The following is a 16,795-nucleotide window of genomic DNA, read 5'->3' on the forward strand; positions in this document are numbered from 1 at the left end:
GCACCTGACGACGCATTTCTTGGGAGAGGGAGGGACGGATTCTGAGGGGGCTTGTGTTTGGGGCCCAAGGACGGGATGTTCAGTGGCCAAACACATGATACTTACATGCACACACTGGGCTTCATGTGAATGTGTTTGCGGACATCTGCCAGGCGTTATGTGATGTCGTCACGGTCACCATGACAGCACATTGAAATGCATCGACAATGGGTACCCTGCACAGAAATAGCTGTTTTCTAGGTACTGTGTGCATTTCATCATCTTACGTATTGGTTGCGGTTGCTACCTCTTGGGCATGATCCAATTGAGAAAACAATGATCTCAATGGCTGCGTTCCAAATGGCACCATATTCCCTATGTAGTGTACTAATTCAGGGTCCATAGGGATCTGGTCAAAAGTAGTGCACTATAAATGAAATAGGGTGGGATGCAGATAATTGAGTTCACCTGTAAAACTCGCACAGGGTGAACCTTCGTGACTTGTGTCTCTGGTGTCAGTGAATTCCCACTGACAATACCAACTGGAAAAGGATTGTTAAGTAAAGTGTTAATTCATCTCTAGGGAGAGAAATGAACCAGTGGGAGCACGGTTCAACGGATGGGAATCCAATGAATGAGTGAAATACCCTAGTATGTACTGTACATCCCTATATATTGAAAATATATTTTGAGCTATATTTCTCCCATTATGTCCATTATGTACAGGACGCGGAGGATGAGGAGACTAGGGCTGGCACAGGGTCAGGGGAGGCTAACCCCACTCCCATCAGCTGGGACCTGAGCACGGACAAACTGCCCGGCCCAGTGGCCAAACTCTGCAAGACCGAGTCCCAGACACTCATGTCGCCGAGGTAGCCGCCCACAAGCACAACCGCTCACTTGCATGCATGTATGACATTTATGCATTCACGCACACACGCACAAAAACAGTCACACGCACACAGTCTCACACACAGTACCGCTTATTAACCCTTACACTATAACTAAACAAGGATGGGTGTGCTCGCTTTATTCCAACCCAGCACTAATACACCTGATACCACTAACTGTGATCCAGATTGATCGTGACTGGTTAATTATTTGAAACCAGTGTCGCACTGCTGGGCTGGAACAAAGCCTGCAAACCCAGTAGCTCTCCAGGCCGTGAGTTGGATAAGACACATGCCCAAAATAAAATTGATGGGATGAGAGAGAGGAGGGGGCGGGTGAGATCAGGTCTACCTCTCTGACTGAGCACCTGGTGTCTTGGTTGTTCAGCGCAATACAGTGATTTCCCCCGCTACACCTATCTATAAACAAACTAATCAGCAGAAGGACGTCCCCTAGCACGCCTTCCACCGACTCTACTCATCTGATGAATCAAAGTCAGATCCATTGAATAAGCAATCTGCCTAGTACAGACATTGCACATTTGTCGTTGTACATTTCTCCATTGTGCAAGGATACTTCAATGTGTAGCTGGCTTGTAACAACCACATACAGTGGGGCCAAAAAGTATTTAGTCAGCCACCAATTGTGCAAGTTCTCCCACTTAAAAAGATGAGAGAGGCCTGTAATTTTCATCATAGGTACACTTCAACAATGACAGACAAAATTAGAAAAAAAATCCAGAAAATCACATTGTAGGATTTTTAAATGAATTTATTTGCAAATTATGGTGAAAAATAAACTTTTGTAGGTGACCAAATACTTATCTCAATACTTTGTTATATACCCTTTGTTGGCAATGACAGAGGTCAAACGTTTTCTGTAAGTCTTCACAAGGTTTTCACACACTGTTAAAGGTGGGGTTAAGATCTGGAGACTGGCTAGGCCACTCCAGGACTCCTTTGTTGCCCGGGCGGTGTGTTTGGGATCATTGTCATGCTGAAAGACCCATCCACATACAAGACCACTGATAATCTCCCTCGATCTGGGGCTCCACGCAAGATCTCACCCCGTGGGGCCAAAATGATCACAAGAACGGTGAGCAAAAATCCCAGAACAACACGGGGGGACCTAGTGAATGACCTGCAGAGAGCTGGGACCAAAGTAACAAAGCCTACCATCAGTAACACACTACGCCGCCAGGGACTCAAATCCTGCAGTTCCAGACGTGTCCCCCTGCTTAAGCCAGTACATGTCCAGGCCCGTCTGAAGTTTGCTAGAGAGCATTTGGATGATCCAGAAGAAGATTGGGAGAATGTCTTATGGTCAGATGAAACCAAAATATAACTTTTTGGTAAAAACTCAACTCGTCGTGTTTGGAGGACAAAGAATGCTGAGTTGCATCCAAAGAACACCATACCTACTGTGAAGCATGGGGGTGGAAACATCATGCTTTGGGGCTGTTTTTCTGTAAAGGGACCAGGACGACTGATCCGTGTAAAGGCAAGAATGAATGGGGCCATGTATCGTGAGATTTTGAGTGAAAACCTCCTTCCATCCGCAAGGGCATTGAAGATGAAACGTGGCTGGGTCTTTTAGCATGACAATGATCCCAAACACACCGCCCGGGCAACAAAGGAGTGGCTATAGTAAGAAGCATTTCAAGGTCCTGGAGTGGCCTAACCAGTCTCCAGATCTCAACCCCATAGAAAATCTTTGGAGGGAGTTAAAAGTCTGTGTTGCCCAGCAACAGCCCCAAAACATCACTGCTCTAGAGGAGATCTGCATGGAGGGATGGGCCAAAATACCAGCAACAGTGTGTGAAAACCTTGTGAAGACTTACAGAAAACATTTGACCTCTGTCATTGCCAACAAAGGATATATAACAAAGTATTGAGATAAACGTTTGTTGTTGACCAAATACTTATTTTCCACCATAATTTGCAAATAAATTCATTAAAAATCCTACAATGTGATTTTCTGGATTTTTTTCTCTCATTTTGTCTGTCATAGTTGAAGTGTACCTATGATGAAAATTACAGGCCTCTCTCATCTTTTTAAGTGGGAGAACTTGCACAATTGGTGGCTGACTAAATACTTTTTGGCCCCACTGTAGATAGTGTGTGGCAGCCATTTTGTGCTCATAAAATGCTTCCAGAACAAAAGCTGGGGAGAGTCAAAGAGAAGGATTAGATGGCCAGGATTGTCTGAGGAGTTCTGCTGTAGGCATATCTACTACTTAGTATTTAGTATTGGTGAATAACGTTTTTTTTTATGTAAGATTTCTCAGCAGTGGCTCAACCTGGCTCAGTGCTTCATTGGGTCCGTGCCTGTTTGTGGTCCACAGTAAAACAGAGAACAAGCTGCAGAGGCGTCCTAGGAGCACATCCATGAAGGACCGACAGAACTCCAAGGCCCAGAGTGACAGGACCAGCAGCATCGACAGCGAGACATCCCCAGAATCCAGGATCGCTGTCCAGGTGTGTGTGAGTGTGTGCACAATAGTAAAGTAAGCTAGTGTGTGTGTGCAAGATCTACATATGTGTATACAGATAGACCATCTTTTTTACTTCTGCCTCTTCCTCCGCCAGGTCCCCAGGAAGTCAGTGTATGACCAGCTAAACCAGATCCTTATCTCCGACGAGCAGCTCCCCGAGAGCATCATCCTCATCAACACCACAGACTGGCAGGGCCAGGTAGACTACTTTTGTGTTTGTGTTGGTCAGTGTGACTAATTAAGTGGTAAAAACAAGGGTACTATCTGGTCATATAATATCATTCAAAACAGTTGGTATCCGCTTTTTTTTGTTTACAAAATCTTCATTACAGTATTGTATAAAGACTATGAAATTACCCTCTTACCAAAAACAGTTGAGGTCTGAAGTTTACATACATCTTAGCCAAATACATTTAAACTCTGTTTTTCACAATTTCTGACATTTTATCCGGGTAAAAATGTCCAGTCTTAGGTCAGTTAGGATCACCACTTTATTTTAAGAATGTGAAATGTCAGAATAATAGTAGAGAATAATTTATTTCACCTTTTATTTCTTTCATCACATTCCCAGTGGGTCAGAGGTTTACATATACTCTATTAGTATTTGGTAGCATTGCCTTTACATTGTTTAACTTGGGTCAGCCTTCCACAAGCTTCCCACAATAAGTTGTGTGAGTTTTGGCCCATTCCTCCTGACAAGAGCTGGTGTAACTGAGTCAGTTTTGTAGGCCTCCTTGCTCGCACACGCTTTTTCTATGGGATTGAGGTCAGGGCTTTGTTATGGCTGCTCCAATACCTTGCCTTTGTTGTCCTTTGCCACAACTTTGGAAGTATGCTCGGGGGTCATTGTCCATTTGAAAGACCCATTTGCGACTAAGCTTTATCTTACTGACTGATGTCTTGAGATGTTGCTTCAATATATCAACACAATTTTCCTACATCGTGATGCCATCTATTTTGTGAAGTGCACCAGTTCCTCCTGCAGCAAAGCAGCATGATGTTGCCACCCCCGTGCTTCACGGTTGGGATGGTGTTCTTCAGCTTTCAAGCCTCCCCCTTTTTCCTCCAAGCATAACCATTTTTATTGATTTATTTCACCTTTAATTAACCAGGTAGGCTAGTTGAGAACAAGTTCTCATTTACAACTGCGACCTGGCCAAGATAAAGCAAAGCAGTTCGACACATACAACAACACAGAGTTACACATGGAATAAACAAACATACAGTCAATAATACAGTAGAAAAAGTCTATATATGGGCCTCTAGCACTGCGATGTAGTGCCTTAGACCACTGCGCCACCAGAGACTCTGGGTTCCAGCCCAGGCTCTGTTTCTTTTGACACATTGGTGCAGCTGGCTTCCGGGTTGGATATGCGCTGTGTTAAAAAGCAGTGCGACTTGGTTGGGTTGTGTTTTGGAGGACACATGGCTCTCGACCTTCGCCTCTCCCACGTTCGTACAGGAGTTGTAGCGATGAGACAAGACAATAGCTACTAACAATTGGATACCACGAAAATTGGAGTGAATAAGGGGGTAAAACAAAAAGTCTATATACAGTGTGTGCAAATGAGGTAAGATAAGAGAGGTAAGGCAATAAATAGGCTATGGTGGCGAAGTAATTACAATATACCAATTAAACACTGAAGTTATAGATGTGCAGAAGATGAATGTGCAAGTAGAGATACTGGGGTGCAAAGGAGCAAGATAAATAAATAAATACAGTATTGGGATGAGGTAGTTGGATGGGCTATTTACAGTTGGGCTATGTACAGGTGCAGTGATCTCTGAGATGCTCTGACAGCTGGTGCTTTAAGCTAGCGAGGGAGACATGAGTCTCCGACTTCAGTGATTTTTGCAGTATGTTCCAGTCATTGGCAGCAGAGAACTGGAAGGAAAGGCGGCCAAAGGAGGAATTGGCTTTGGGGGTGACCAGTGAGATATACAGTGTGGCAAAAAAGTATTTAGTCAGCCACCAATTGTGCAAGTTCTCCCACTTAAAAAGATGAGAGAGGCCTGTAATTTTCATCATAGGTACCACTTCAACTATGACAGACAAAATGATTTAAAAAATCCAGAAAATCACATTGTAGGATTTTTAATGCATTTATTTGCAAATTATGGTGGAAAATAAGTATTTGGTCACCTACAAACAAGCAAGATTTCTGGCTCACACAGACCTGTAAATTCTTCTTTAAGAGGCTCCTCTGTCCTCCACTCTTTACCTGTATTAATGGCACCTGTTTGAACTTGTCATCAGTATAAAAGACAGCTGTCCACAACCTCAAACAGTCACACTCCAAACTCCACTATGGCCAAGACCAAAGAGCTGTCAAAGGACACCAGAAACAAAATTGTAGACCTGCACCAGGCTGGGAAGACTGAATCTGCAATAGGTAAGCAGCTTGGTTTGAAGAAATCAACTGTGGGAGCAATTATTAGGAAATGGAAGACATACAAGACCACTGATAATCTCCCTCGATCTGGGGCTCCACGCAAGATCTCACCCCGTGATCACAAGAATTCTGAGCAAAAATCCCAGAACCACACGGGGGGACCTAGTGAATGACCTGCAGAGAGCTGGAACCAAAGTAACAAAGCCTACCATCAGTAACACACTACGCCGCCAGGGACTCAAATCCTGCAGTGCCAGACGTGTCCCCCTGCTTAAGCCAGTACATGTCCAGGCTAGAGAGCATTTGGATGATCCATAAGAAGATTGGGAGAATGTCATATGGTCAGATGAAACAAAAATATAACTTTTTGGTAAAAACTGAACTCGTCGTGTTTGGAGGACAAAGAATGCTGAGTTGCATCCAAAGAACACCATATCTACTGTGAAGCATGGGGGTGGAAACATCATGCTTTGCGGCTGTTTTTCTGCAAAGGGACCAGGACGACTGATCTGTGTAAAGGAAAGAATGAATGGGGCCATGTAACCGTGAGATTTTGAGTGAAAACCTCCTTCCGTCAGCAAGGGCATTGAAGATGAAACGTGGCTGGGTCTTTCAGCATGACAATGATCCCAAACACACCGCCCGGACAACAAAGGAGTGGCTTCATAAGAAGCATTTCAAGGTCCTGGAGTGGCCTAGCCAGTCTCCAGATCTCAACCCCATAGAAAATCTTTGGAGGGATTTGAAGGTCCGTGTTGCCCAGCAACAGCCCCGAAACATCACTGCTCTAGAGGAGATCTGCATGGAGGAATGGGCCAAAATACCTTTAACAGTGTGTGAAAACCTTGTGAAGACTTACAGAAAATGTTTGACCTCTGTCATTGCCAACAAAGGGTATATAACAAAGTATTGAGATAAACTTTTGTAGGTGACCAAATACTTATTTTCCACCATAATTTGCAAATAAAGTCATTAAAAATCCTACAATGTGATTTTCTGGATTTTTTTTCTAATTTTGTCTGTCATAGTTGAAGTGTACCTATGATGAAAATTACAGGTATTCTCTCATCTTTTTAAGTGGGATAACTTGCACAATTGGTGGCTGACTAAATACTTTTTTGCCCCACTTTTTGCCAGCCAACGAGAGCGTACCAGACGAAGTGGTGGGTAGTATATGGGGCTTTGGTGACAAAGCGGAATGCACTGTGATAGACTGCATCCAATTTGTTGAGTAGAGTGTTGGATGCTATTTTGTAGATGACATCGCCGAAGTCGAGGATCGGTAGGATGGTCAGTTTTACGAGGGTAAGCTTGGCAGCATGAGTGAAGGATGCTTTATTGCGAAATAGGAAGCCGATTCTAGATTTAATTTTGGATTGGAGTTGCGTAATGTGAGTCTGGAAGGAGAGTTTACAGTCTAGCCAGACACCTAGGTATTTGTAGTTGTCCACATATTCTAAGTCAGAACCGTGCAGAGTAGTGATGCTAGTTGGGCGGGCGGTTGTGGGCAGTGATCGGTTGAAGAGCATGCATTTAGTTTTACTTGCATTTAAGAGCAGTTGAAGTCCACGGAAGGAGAGTTGTGGTATGGCATTGAAGCTTGTCTGGAGGTGAATTAACACAGTGTCCAAAGAAGGGCCAGAATGGTGTCATCTTTGTAGAGGTGGATCAGAGAATCACCAGCAGCAAGTGCGACATCATTGATGTATACGGAGAAGAGCGTCGGCCCAAGAATTTAACCCTGTGGCACCCCCATAGAGACTGCCAGAGGTCCGGACAACAGGCCCTCCGATTTGACACACTGAACTCTATCAGAGAAGTAGTTGGTAAACCAGGTGAGGCAGTCATTTGAGAAACCAAGGCTGTTGAGTTTGCCGATAAGAATGTGGGTATTGACAGAGTCGAAAGCCTTGGCCAGGTCGATGAATACGTCTGCACAGTAATGTCTCTTATCGATGGCGGTTATGACATCTTTTAGGACCTTGGGCATTTCTGAGGTGCACCCATGAACAGCTCTGAAACCAGATTGCATAGCGGAGAAGGTACTGTGGGATTCGAAATGGTTGGTAATCTGTTAACTTGGCTTTCGAAGACCTTAGAAAGGCAGGGTAGGATAGATATAGGTCTGTAGAAGTTTCGGTCTAGAGTGTATCCCCCTTTGAAGAGGGGGATGATTGCGGCAGCTTTCCAATCTTTGGGAATCTCAGGCGATACGAAAGAGAGGTTGAACAGGCTAGTAATAGGGGTTGCAACAATTTCGGCAGATCATTTTAGAAAGAGAGGGTCCAGATTGTCTATTTGTAGGGGTCCATGGGGAGGCTTGGGCGAGTTTCTGTGGGGGGTGTAGGGCAGTTGACCCGGGTAGGGGTAGCCAGGTGGAAAGCATGGCCAGCCGTAGAAAAATGCTTATTGAAATTCTCAATTATGGTGGATTTATCGGTGATGACAATGTTTCCTAGCCTCAGTGCAGTGGGCAGCTGGGAGGAGGTACTCTTATTCTCCATGGACTTTACAGTGTCCCAGAACGTTTTTGAGTTTGTGCTACAGGATGCGAATTTCTGTTTGAAAAAGCTAGCCTTAGCTTTCCTAACTGCCTGTGTATATTGTTTCCTAACTTCCCTGAAAAGTTGCATATCATGGGGGCTATTCGATGCTAATGCAGTACGCCACAGGATGTTTTTGTGCTGGTCAAGGGCAGTCAGGTCTAGAGTGAAGCAAGGGCTATATCTGTTCCTGGTCATTATTTTATTAACCATGGTCATTATGGCCAAATGGTTTCATCGACCAGGGGACATTTCTCCAAAAAGTACGATCTTTGTCCCCATGTGCAGTTGCAAACCGTAGTCTGGCCTTTTTATGGCAGTTTTGGAACAGTGGCTTCTTCCTTGCTGAGCGGCCTTTCAGGTTATGTCGATATAGGACTCGTTTTACTGTGGATTTTGATTCTTTTTTTTAACTTCCAGCATCTTCACAAGGTCCTTTGATGTTGTTCTGGGATTGATTTGCACTTTTCGCATCAAAGTACGTTAATCTCTAGGAGACAGAACTCGTCTCCTTCCTGAGCATTATGACGTCTTCGTGGTCCCATGGTGTTTATACTTGCGTACTATTGTTTGTACAGATGAACGTGGTACCTTCAGGCATTTGGAAATTGCTCCGAAGGGTGAACCAGAATTGTAGAGGTCTACAATTTTTTTTCTGACGTCTTGGCTGATTTCTTTTTATTTTCCCATGATGTCAAGCAAAGATGCACTGAGTTTGAAGGTAGGCCTTGAAATAGATCCACAGGTACACCTCCAATTGACTCAAATGTTGTCAATTAGCCTATCAGAAGCTTCTAAAGCCATGACTTCATTTTCTGGAATTTTCCAAGCTTTTTAAAGGCACAGTCAACTTAGTTTATGTGAACTTCTGACCCACTGGAATTGTAATACAGTGAAATAATCGGTCTGTAAACAATTGTTGGAAAAATTACTTGCCATGCACAAAGTAGATATCCTGACCAACTTGCCAAAACTATAGTTTGTTATCAAGAAATTTGTGGAGTGGTTGATACACTTAAGTGGGAGTCATTAAAACTTGTTTATGTAAACTTCCGACTTCAACTGTAGATATAGTGTTTTATGCTACTCAATCAGTAGCATTTGCATCAGCTGTGCACTCAACAAACATACTCGCTTTTGGAACATGTACAAGATCAGGTATTTTTTGACCTTCATATCTCTAAGCCTAGCTGGAGAAAGGCTTAGCAATCAGGGGGAATCCATTTCTTATGTAAGCATAATGCAACTCTGAAGCATGTGCGCTCACAAACACAGACTGTGTCGGCTTCTGATCCCAAGCCCCGTCTCACCTCTGTCTTGAAACCCCTTTCAACCCTGTTCTCTCTCTGCCCTCTGTCTCTCATTCCCTCCCTTCCTGCAGTATCTATCTGAGATTCTCCATGAGCACAGCCAGCCTATCGTGTGCACCATCTCTGGTGCGGATGTTCATGCGGCCTTCAACACCATAGTCACCAGGATCCAGAGATTGTAAGAACTCGCTTCCTTCCTCTTTCTAATTCAATGATTGTAGTTGAGAGAAACAAATCGATTTCACTTTAACTTTGCTTCATTGTAAAAATGTAAATGTTTCTTGTAGACTTTTTAATGTGAATTTTAATTCAGTGGTCACCAAGGCGAGTGGATCTTATGATGATCATGATTAGGCCCGTATAATTTTTGATATGTGAAACATTTTGGTAGCACTTTCCATTACAGCGCAGAATAAAGTGGAAACAAGTTACTGTTTCTCATAATGTTTTTTCCCCCACTTCTCTGACTAGCTGTAACTGCAATGCCCAGACACCCCCCACCATCAAAGTGGCAGTGGCCGGAGACCAGAGTTACCTCAGCACCATCCTCAGGTGCTTCGTGGAGCAGCTGGCCAACAAGACGCCTGATTGGCTCAGCTACATCCGCTTCCTGGTCATCCCTGTTGGTAAGCAGCAATTCAGCCAATCGCCATGGAGTCCAGGTTCGGGTTGGTCGTCAATTCCATTTCAATTCAGTAGATTTAGGGGATAAATTGAAACTATCATTCATGCATTGGAAAAGTTCACAAACTGTAGAAAATAATGGCCTAATTACCATTCTGCAGGCATAACGCAAGCCTCCCATAAATCATGCACTGACGTCAAACGGAAAACTGCACACAAAACACTAGTTACAGGAACAGATCTCATATAGGACACTGGGTATCATAGCAGGCTAACAACATACAGACTAGAAAAGCTGGACTCCATTTTGTTTTCCTGTGGCCTTCTAATCAGTCTGCTCCTCCCTCTGCAGGCACTCATCCTCTGGCCAAACACATGTCTTCGTTCGACAGTAAGTTCAACAACATCTTCATGGACGCTGGCTGGAGGGACTTGTTCGGCAGACTGGAGGCCCCAACATCAGGTACAGCAGAGAGCTGGAGCAGCAAACGCTTATTATGAGCCAAAATACCATGCAGGATATGGATCTGCTCATAAGGCTTCATAAATGCAGTTACAAATGTTTAGGAACATCTATCAGCATTATGGTGCGTTATGCGTCACATCAAAACAATGTTATTGATCACATACACGTGTCTAGCAGATGTTATTGCGGTTTTAGCGAAATGCTTGTGCTTCTAGTTACGACAGTGCAGCAATATCTAACAAGTAATATCTAACAATTTCACAACATATACCCAATACACATCAATCTAAGTAAAGAATGGAATTAAGAATAAATATATGGACAGGCAATGTCAGAGCAGCATAGACTAAGATGCAGTAGAATAGTATAGAATACAGTGTCTAAACTCAGCAAAAAAAGAAACATCCCTTTTTCAGGACCCTGTCTTTCAAAGATAGTTTGTAAAAATTCAAATAACTTCACAGCTCCTCATTGTAAAGGGTTTAAACACTTTTTCCCATGCTTGTTCAATGAACCATAAACAATTAATGAACATACACCTGTGGAACGGTCGTTAAGACACTAACAGCTTACAGACGGTAGGCAAATTAAGGTCACAGTAATGAAAACTTGGAACACTAAAGAGACCTTTCTACTGACTCTGAAAAACACCAAAATAAAGATGCCCAGGGTCCCTGTTCATCTGTGTGAACGTGCCTTAGGCATGCTGCAAAGAGGCATGAGGGCTGCAAAGAGGCATGAGGACTGCAGATGTGGCCAGGGCAATAAATTGCAATGTCCGTACTGTGAGACGCCTAATACAGTGCTACAGGGAGACAGGACGGACAACTGATCGTCCTCGCAGTGGCATACCACGTGTAACAACACCTGCACAGGATTGGTACATCCCAAACACCACAACTGCGAGACAGGTACAGGATGGCAAAAACAACTGCCCTAGTTACACCAGGAACACACAATCCCTCCATCAGTGCTCAGACTGTCTCCAATAGGCTGAGAGAGGCTGGACATCAGTGCTCAAACTGTCTCACAAGGGGTGATGTTTGGATTTGCATTTATCGTCGAAGAAATGTGCGTTACACAGAGGCCTGTACTCTGGAGCGGGATCGATTTGGAGGTGGAGGGTCTGTCATGGTCTGGGGAGGTGTGTCACAGCATCATCGGACTGAGCTTGATGTCATTGCCTGCAATCTCAACGCTGTGCGTTACAGGAAAGACATCCTCCTCCCTCATGTGGTACCCTTCCTGCAGGCTCATCCTGACCTGACCCTCCAGCATGACAATGCCACCAGCCAAACTGCTTGTTCTGTGCGTGATTTCCTGCAAGACAGGAATGTCAGTGTTCTGCCATCGCCAGCAAAGAGCCCGGATCTCATGCGCTGCAGTACTTAATGCAGCTGATGGCCACACCTGATACTGACTGTTACTTTTGATTTTGACCCCCCCCCCCCCTTGTTCAGGGACATATTATTAAATGTCTGTTAGTCACATGTCTGTGGAACTTGTTGTTCAGTTTGTCTCAGTTGTTGAATCTTGTTATTCTCATACAAATATTTACAAATGTTAAGTTTTCTGAAAATAAACGCAGTTGACAGTGAGAGGACGTTTCAGTTTACATATGAGATGAGTAATGCAAGATATATAAACATTATTAAAGTGACTGGTGTTCCATTTATTCAAGTGGCCAATGATTTCAGTCTGTGTATATAGGCAGCAGCCTCTCTGTGCTAGTGATGGCTATTTAACAGTCTGACAGGCAGTGGCTCGGGTGGTTGTTGTCCTTGATGACCTTTTTGGCCTTCCTGTGACATCAGGTGCTGTAGGTGTCCTGAAGGGCAGTTAGTCTGCCCCCGATGATGCGTTGTGCAGACCGCACCACCCTCTGGAGTGCCCTGTGGTTGTGGGCGATGCAGTTGCCGTACCATGTGGTGATACAGCCCAACAGGATGCTCTCAATTGTGCACATGTAAAAGTTTGTGGGGGTTTTAGGTGACAAGCCAAATTTCTTCAGCCTCACCAGGTTGAAAAAACGATGTTGCACCTTCTTCACCACACTGTCTGTGTGGGTGGACCATTTCAGTTTGTCAGTGATATGTACGCAGAGGAATTTAAACGTTCCACCTTCTCCACTACTGTCCCGTCGATGTGGATGGGGGATGCTCCCTCTGTTGTTTCCTGAAGTCCACAATCATTTTCTTTATTTTTTTGACGTTGAGTGAGAGGTTATTTTCCTGGCACCAGACTCCCAGAGACCTCACCGCCTCCCTGTAGGCTGTCTCGTCGTCGTTGGTAATCAAGCCTACTACTGTGTTGTCTGCAAACTTGATGATTGAGTTGGAGGCATGCTTGGCCACGCAGTCATGGGTGAACATGAACTTCAGGAGGGGGCTGAGTACGCACCCTTGTGGGGCCCCAGTGTTGAGGATCAGTGAAGTGGAGGTGTTGTTTCCTACCTTCAGCACATGGTGCCAGCCCGTCAGGACCCAACGTCGGTGGCACTGTGTTATCCTCAAAGCGGGCAAAGAAGGTGTTTAGCAAGGCGTTGGTGTCTGCGACGTGGCTGGTTTTCCTTTTGTAGTCCGTGATTGTCTGTAGACCCTGCCACATATGTCTCGTGCCTGAGACGTTGAATTGCGACTCCACTTTGTCTCTAAACTGACGTTTTGCCTGTTTGATTGACTGCTCTGTTTGTATTCTGCCATATTTCCAGACACCTTGTTATGTTTAAATGTGGTGGTTTGCGCTTTCAGTTTTGCACGAATGCTGCCATCTTTCCACTGTTTCTGGTTAGGGTAGGTTTTAATAGTCACAGTGGTACAACATATCCTATACACTTCCTGATAAAGGCAGTTACCGTTTCAGTATATTTGTCAATATTATTCCCGGAAGCTACCCGAAACATATCACAGTCTGTGTGATCAAAACAATCTTGAAGTGTGGATTCCGATTTGATCAGACCAGCATTGAATAGTCCTTAGCACCGGTACTTCCTGTTTGAGTTTCTGCCTACAGGAAGGAAGGAGCAAAATGGAGTCGTGGTCAGATTTGCCGAAAGAAGGGGGGGGGGGGGGGGGGGGGGGGGGGGGCTTGTATCCCGGAAGTTGGAGTAACAGTGGTCTATAGTGTTTCATCAGCGCGAATACTACAGTCGATATGCTGATAGAATTTGTTCTTAAAAAGTACTAGTTTGTTAATTATAATATCGTATTTATTATTAAAAACATGATTACAAATATATAAGTTATTATTTATGTACAGGGTATTCATTGCAGGAAGTTTTACTGAATATTTATTTTAGTATAATATGCTCGCATTCACACAATATTAGTATATTTTGATGCTTCTACTGTTGCATTACTGTATGTGTTGAATGATAATACAATACATGAATAATAATAATAAAATAATAATAAATGGGATTTAAAAAGGGTGTAAGAACAAAAACATGATAGGTTGTGCCCTCCACTTTGAGTTTCCATAGACAACATTGATGTAGCAGGCCGCGTGTCTCAGTACCTGGCTGGGGCCAGCGTCTCGCACCAGTGTCCCATCTCTGAGGCCATGCTCACCTACAAACAGAAAAGGTAAGGTGTGTGTGTGTGCAAGCAAGCGTGTGCATGCATGTGAGTACAGAATGAATGGGTGATATTTAAGGGTGTGTGCATGTGCATGTGTTTATGAAATGTCTGGTAAAATGTAGATATTCTGTATGCTATTATTCTATTATGCTATTAAACTATACAGTGCCTTGCGAAAGTATTCGGCCCCCTTGAACTTTGCAACCTTTTGCCACATTTCAGGCTTCAAACATAAAGATATAAAACTGTATTTTTTTGTGAAGAATCAACAACAAGTGGGACACAATCATGAAGTGGAACGACATTTATTGGATATTTCAAACTTTTTTAACAAATCAAAAACGGAAAAATTGGGCGTGCAAAATTATTCAGCCTCCTTAAGTTAATACTTTGTAGCGCCACCTTTTGCTGCGATTACAGCTGTAAGTCGCTTGGGGTATGTCTCTATCAGTTTTGCACATCGAGAGACTGAAATGTTTTCCCATTCCTCCTTGCAAAACAGCTCGAGCTCAGTGAGGTTGGATGGAGAGCATTTGTGAACAGCAATCTTCAGTTCTTTCCACAGATTCTCGATTGGATTCAGGTCTGGACTTTGACTTGGCCATTCTAACACCTGGATATGTTTATTTTTGAACCATTCCATTGTAGATTTTGCTTTATGTTTTGGATCATTGTCTTGTTGGAAGACAAATCTCCGTCCCAGTCTCAGGTCTTTTGCAGACTCCATCAGGTTTTCTTCCAGAATGGTCCTGTATTTGGCTCCATCCATCTTCCCATCAATTTTAACCATCTTCCCTGTCCCTGCTGAAGAAAAGCAGGCCCAAACCATGATGCTGCCACCACCATGTTTGACAGTGGGGATGGTGTGTTCAGCTGTGTTGCTTTTACACCAAACATAACGTTTTGCATTGTTGTCAAAAAGTTCAATTTTGGTTTCATCTGACCAGAGCACCTTCTTCCACATGTTTGGTGTGTCTCCCAGGTGGCTTGTGGCAAACTTTAAATGACACTTTTTATGGATATCTTTAAGAAATGGCTTTCTTCTTGCCACTCTTCCATAAAGGCCAGATTTGTGCAATATACGACTGATTGTTGTCCTATGGACAGAGTCTCCCACCTCAGCTGTAGATCTCTGCAGTTCATCCAGAGTGATCATGGGCCTCTTGGCTGCATCTCTGATCAGTCTTCTCCTTGTATGAGCTGAAAGTTTAGAGGGACGGCCAGGTCTTGGTAGATTTGCAGTGGTCTGATACTCCTTCCATTTCAATATTATCGCTTGCACAGTGCTCCTTGGGATGTTTAAAGCTTGGGAAATATTTTTGTATCCAAATCCGGCTTTAAACTTCTTCACAACTATATCTCGGACCTGCCTGGTGTGTTCCTTGTTCTTCATGATGCTCTCTGCGCTTTTAACGGACCTCTGAGACTATCACAGTGCAGGTGCATTTATACGGAGACTTGATTACACACAGGTGGATTGTATTTATCATCATTAGTCATTTAGGTCAACATTGGATCATTCAGAGATCCTCACTGAACTTCTGGAGAGAGTTTGCTGCACTGAAAGTAAAGGGGCTGAATAATTTTGCACGTCCAATTTTTCAGTTTTTGATTTGTTAAAAAAGTTTGAAATATCCAATAAATGTTGTTCCACTTCATGATTGTGTCCCACTTGTTGTTGATTCTTCACAAAAAAATACAGTTTTATATCTTTATGTTTGAAGCCTGAAATGTGGCAAAAGGTCGCAAAGTTCAAGGGGGCCGAATACTTTCGCAAGGCACTGTATTTGGATTATCTATTGTGTTCTATAGTGCTCCCTCTACGCTTCAGATTTTTCAATTTAGTGGCTTCATTCTCATTAATTTATCTTTGGAAAAAGCAACACTAATGCTAATTTCAACCATATTCAATCACGTTCATCGACCACATTTGCTTATTTAAATTAGCACCAACAGAATAACAACATGTGAACTCCACTTTGACAGAACATATTTTGCGACAGTTGACTCATAACTCATGAAGAAAGAACAACGACGACTCGTACCATTTTACCACACTTGAGTTATTCTACCTTTTTCTTTCATTTGCATTCAAGGAAGAGAAGCTTGTATTTTGATTTTTACATCAGGTACCTGGCCGCAGCCTTTCGTTTGACCCCGCCCCCCTGCTGTGTTGCATTTTGTCCACCAATATAACCTGTGACCCCTTGTTGTCTAATTTCTAACCCGCCCACACATAACTCGCTGTTCGTCTTAACTTCATATCTGGTCTGCATCGACTACCCCCGTATTGATTTGAGTTTTTGCATGTCTTACTGTCTTAACCACTTGTTTGTTTGTCTGGCTTGGTTGGCTTTTGGTTTGGATTTGGTTTGGATATGTGGATTTTGGATAATATACAACCGCATTAAAGGTACAGTCAGCAATATGACATCATCATACACTGCTGGGTGACTTCCTGCTTACAGAAGTCAACAACAAAAGTCGAATCTGCCAAGGCTGCCATTATTGGATCTT

The 16,795-nt window shown here is 43.5% G+C and overlaps 1 protein-coding gene across 4 annotated transcripts in view; it reads left to right on the top strand.

The window, feature by feature from the left end:
• LOC139364521 (phosphofurin acidic cluster sorting protein 2) overlaps window positions 1-16,795 on the top strand; it is a 103,585-nt gene that overhangs the window by 75,052 nt on the left and 11,738 nt on the right. The window contains exons 12-19 of one of the 4 annotated variants that reach the window (XM_071101311.1): window positions 706-851; window positions 3,215-3,347; window positions 3,459-3,563; window positions 9,682-9,788; window positions 10,082-10,236; window positions 10,587-10,697; window positions 14,182-14,284; window positions 16,375-16,407. In XM_071101311.1, the coding sequence (XP_070957412.1) occupies window positions 706-851; window positions 3,215-3,347; window positions 3,459-3,563; window positions 9,682-9,788; window positions 10,082-10,236; window positions 10,587-10,697; window positions 14,182-14,284; window positions 16,375-16,407 (893 nt within the window). Of the gene's footprint in view, window positions 1-705; window positions 852-3,214; window positions 3,348-3,458; window positions 3,564-9,681; window positions 9,789-10,081; window positions 10,237-10,586; window positions 10,698-14,172; window positions 14,285-16,374; window positions 16,408-16,795 lie in introns of all 4 variants that reach the window. The other 3 variants (XM_071101310.1, XM_071101313.1, XM_071101312.1) reach the window with 3 other exon arrangements.

The sequence above is a fragment of the Oncorhynchus clarkii genome, chromosome 13, assembly GCF_045791955.1.
Source record: "Oncorhynchus clarkii lewisi isolate Uvic-CL-2024 chromosome 13, UVic_Ocla_1.0, whole genome shotgun sequence".
Classification (NCBI taxonomy): Eukaryota; Metazoa; Chordata; class Actinopteri; order Salmoniformes; family Salmonidae; genus Oncorhynchus; species Oncorhynchus clarkii.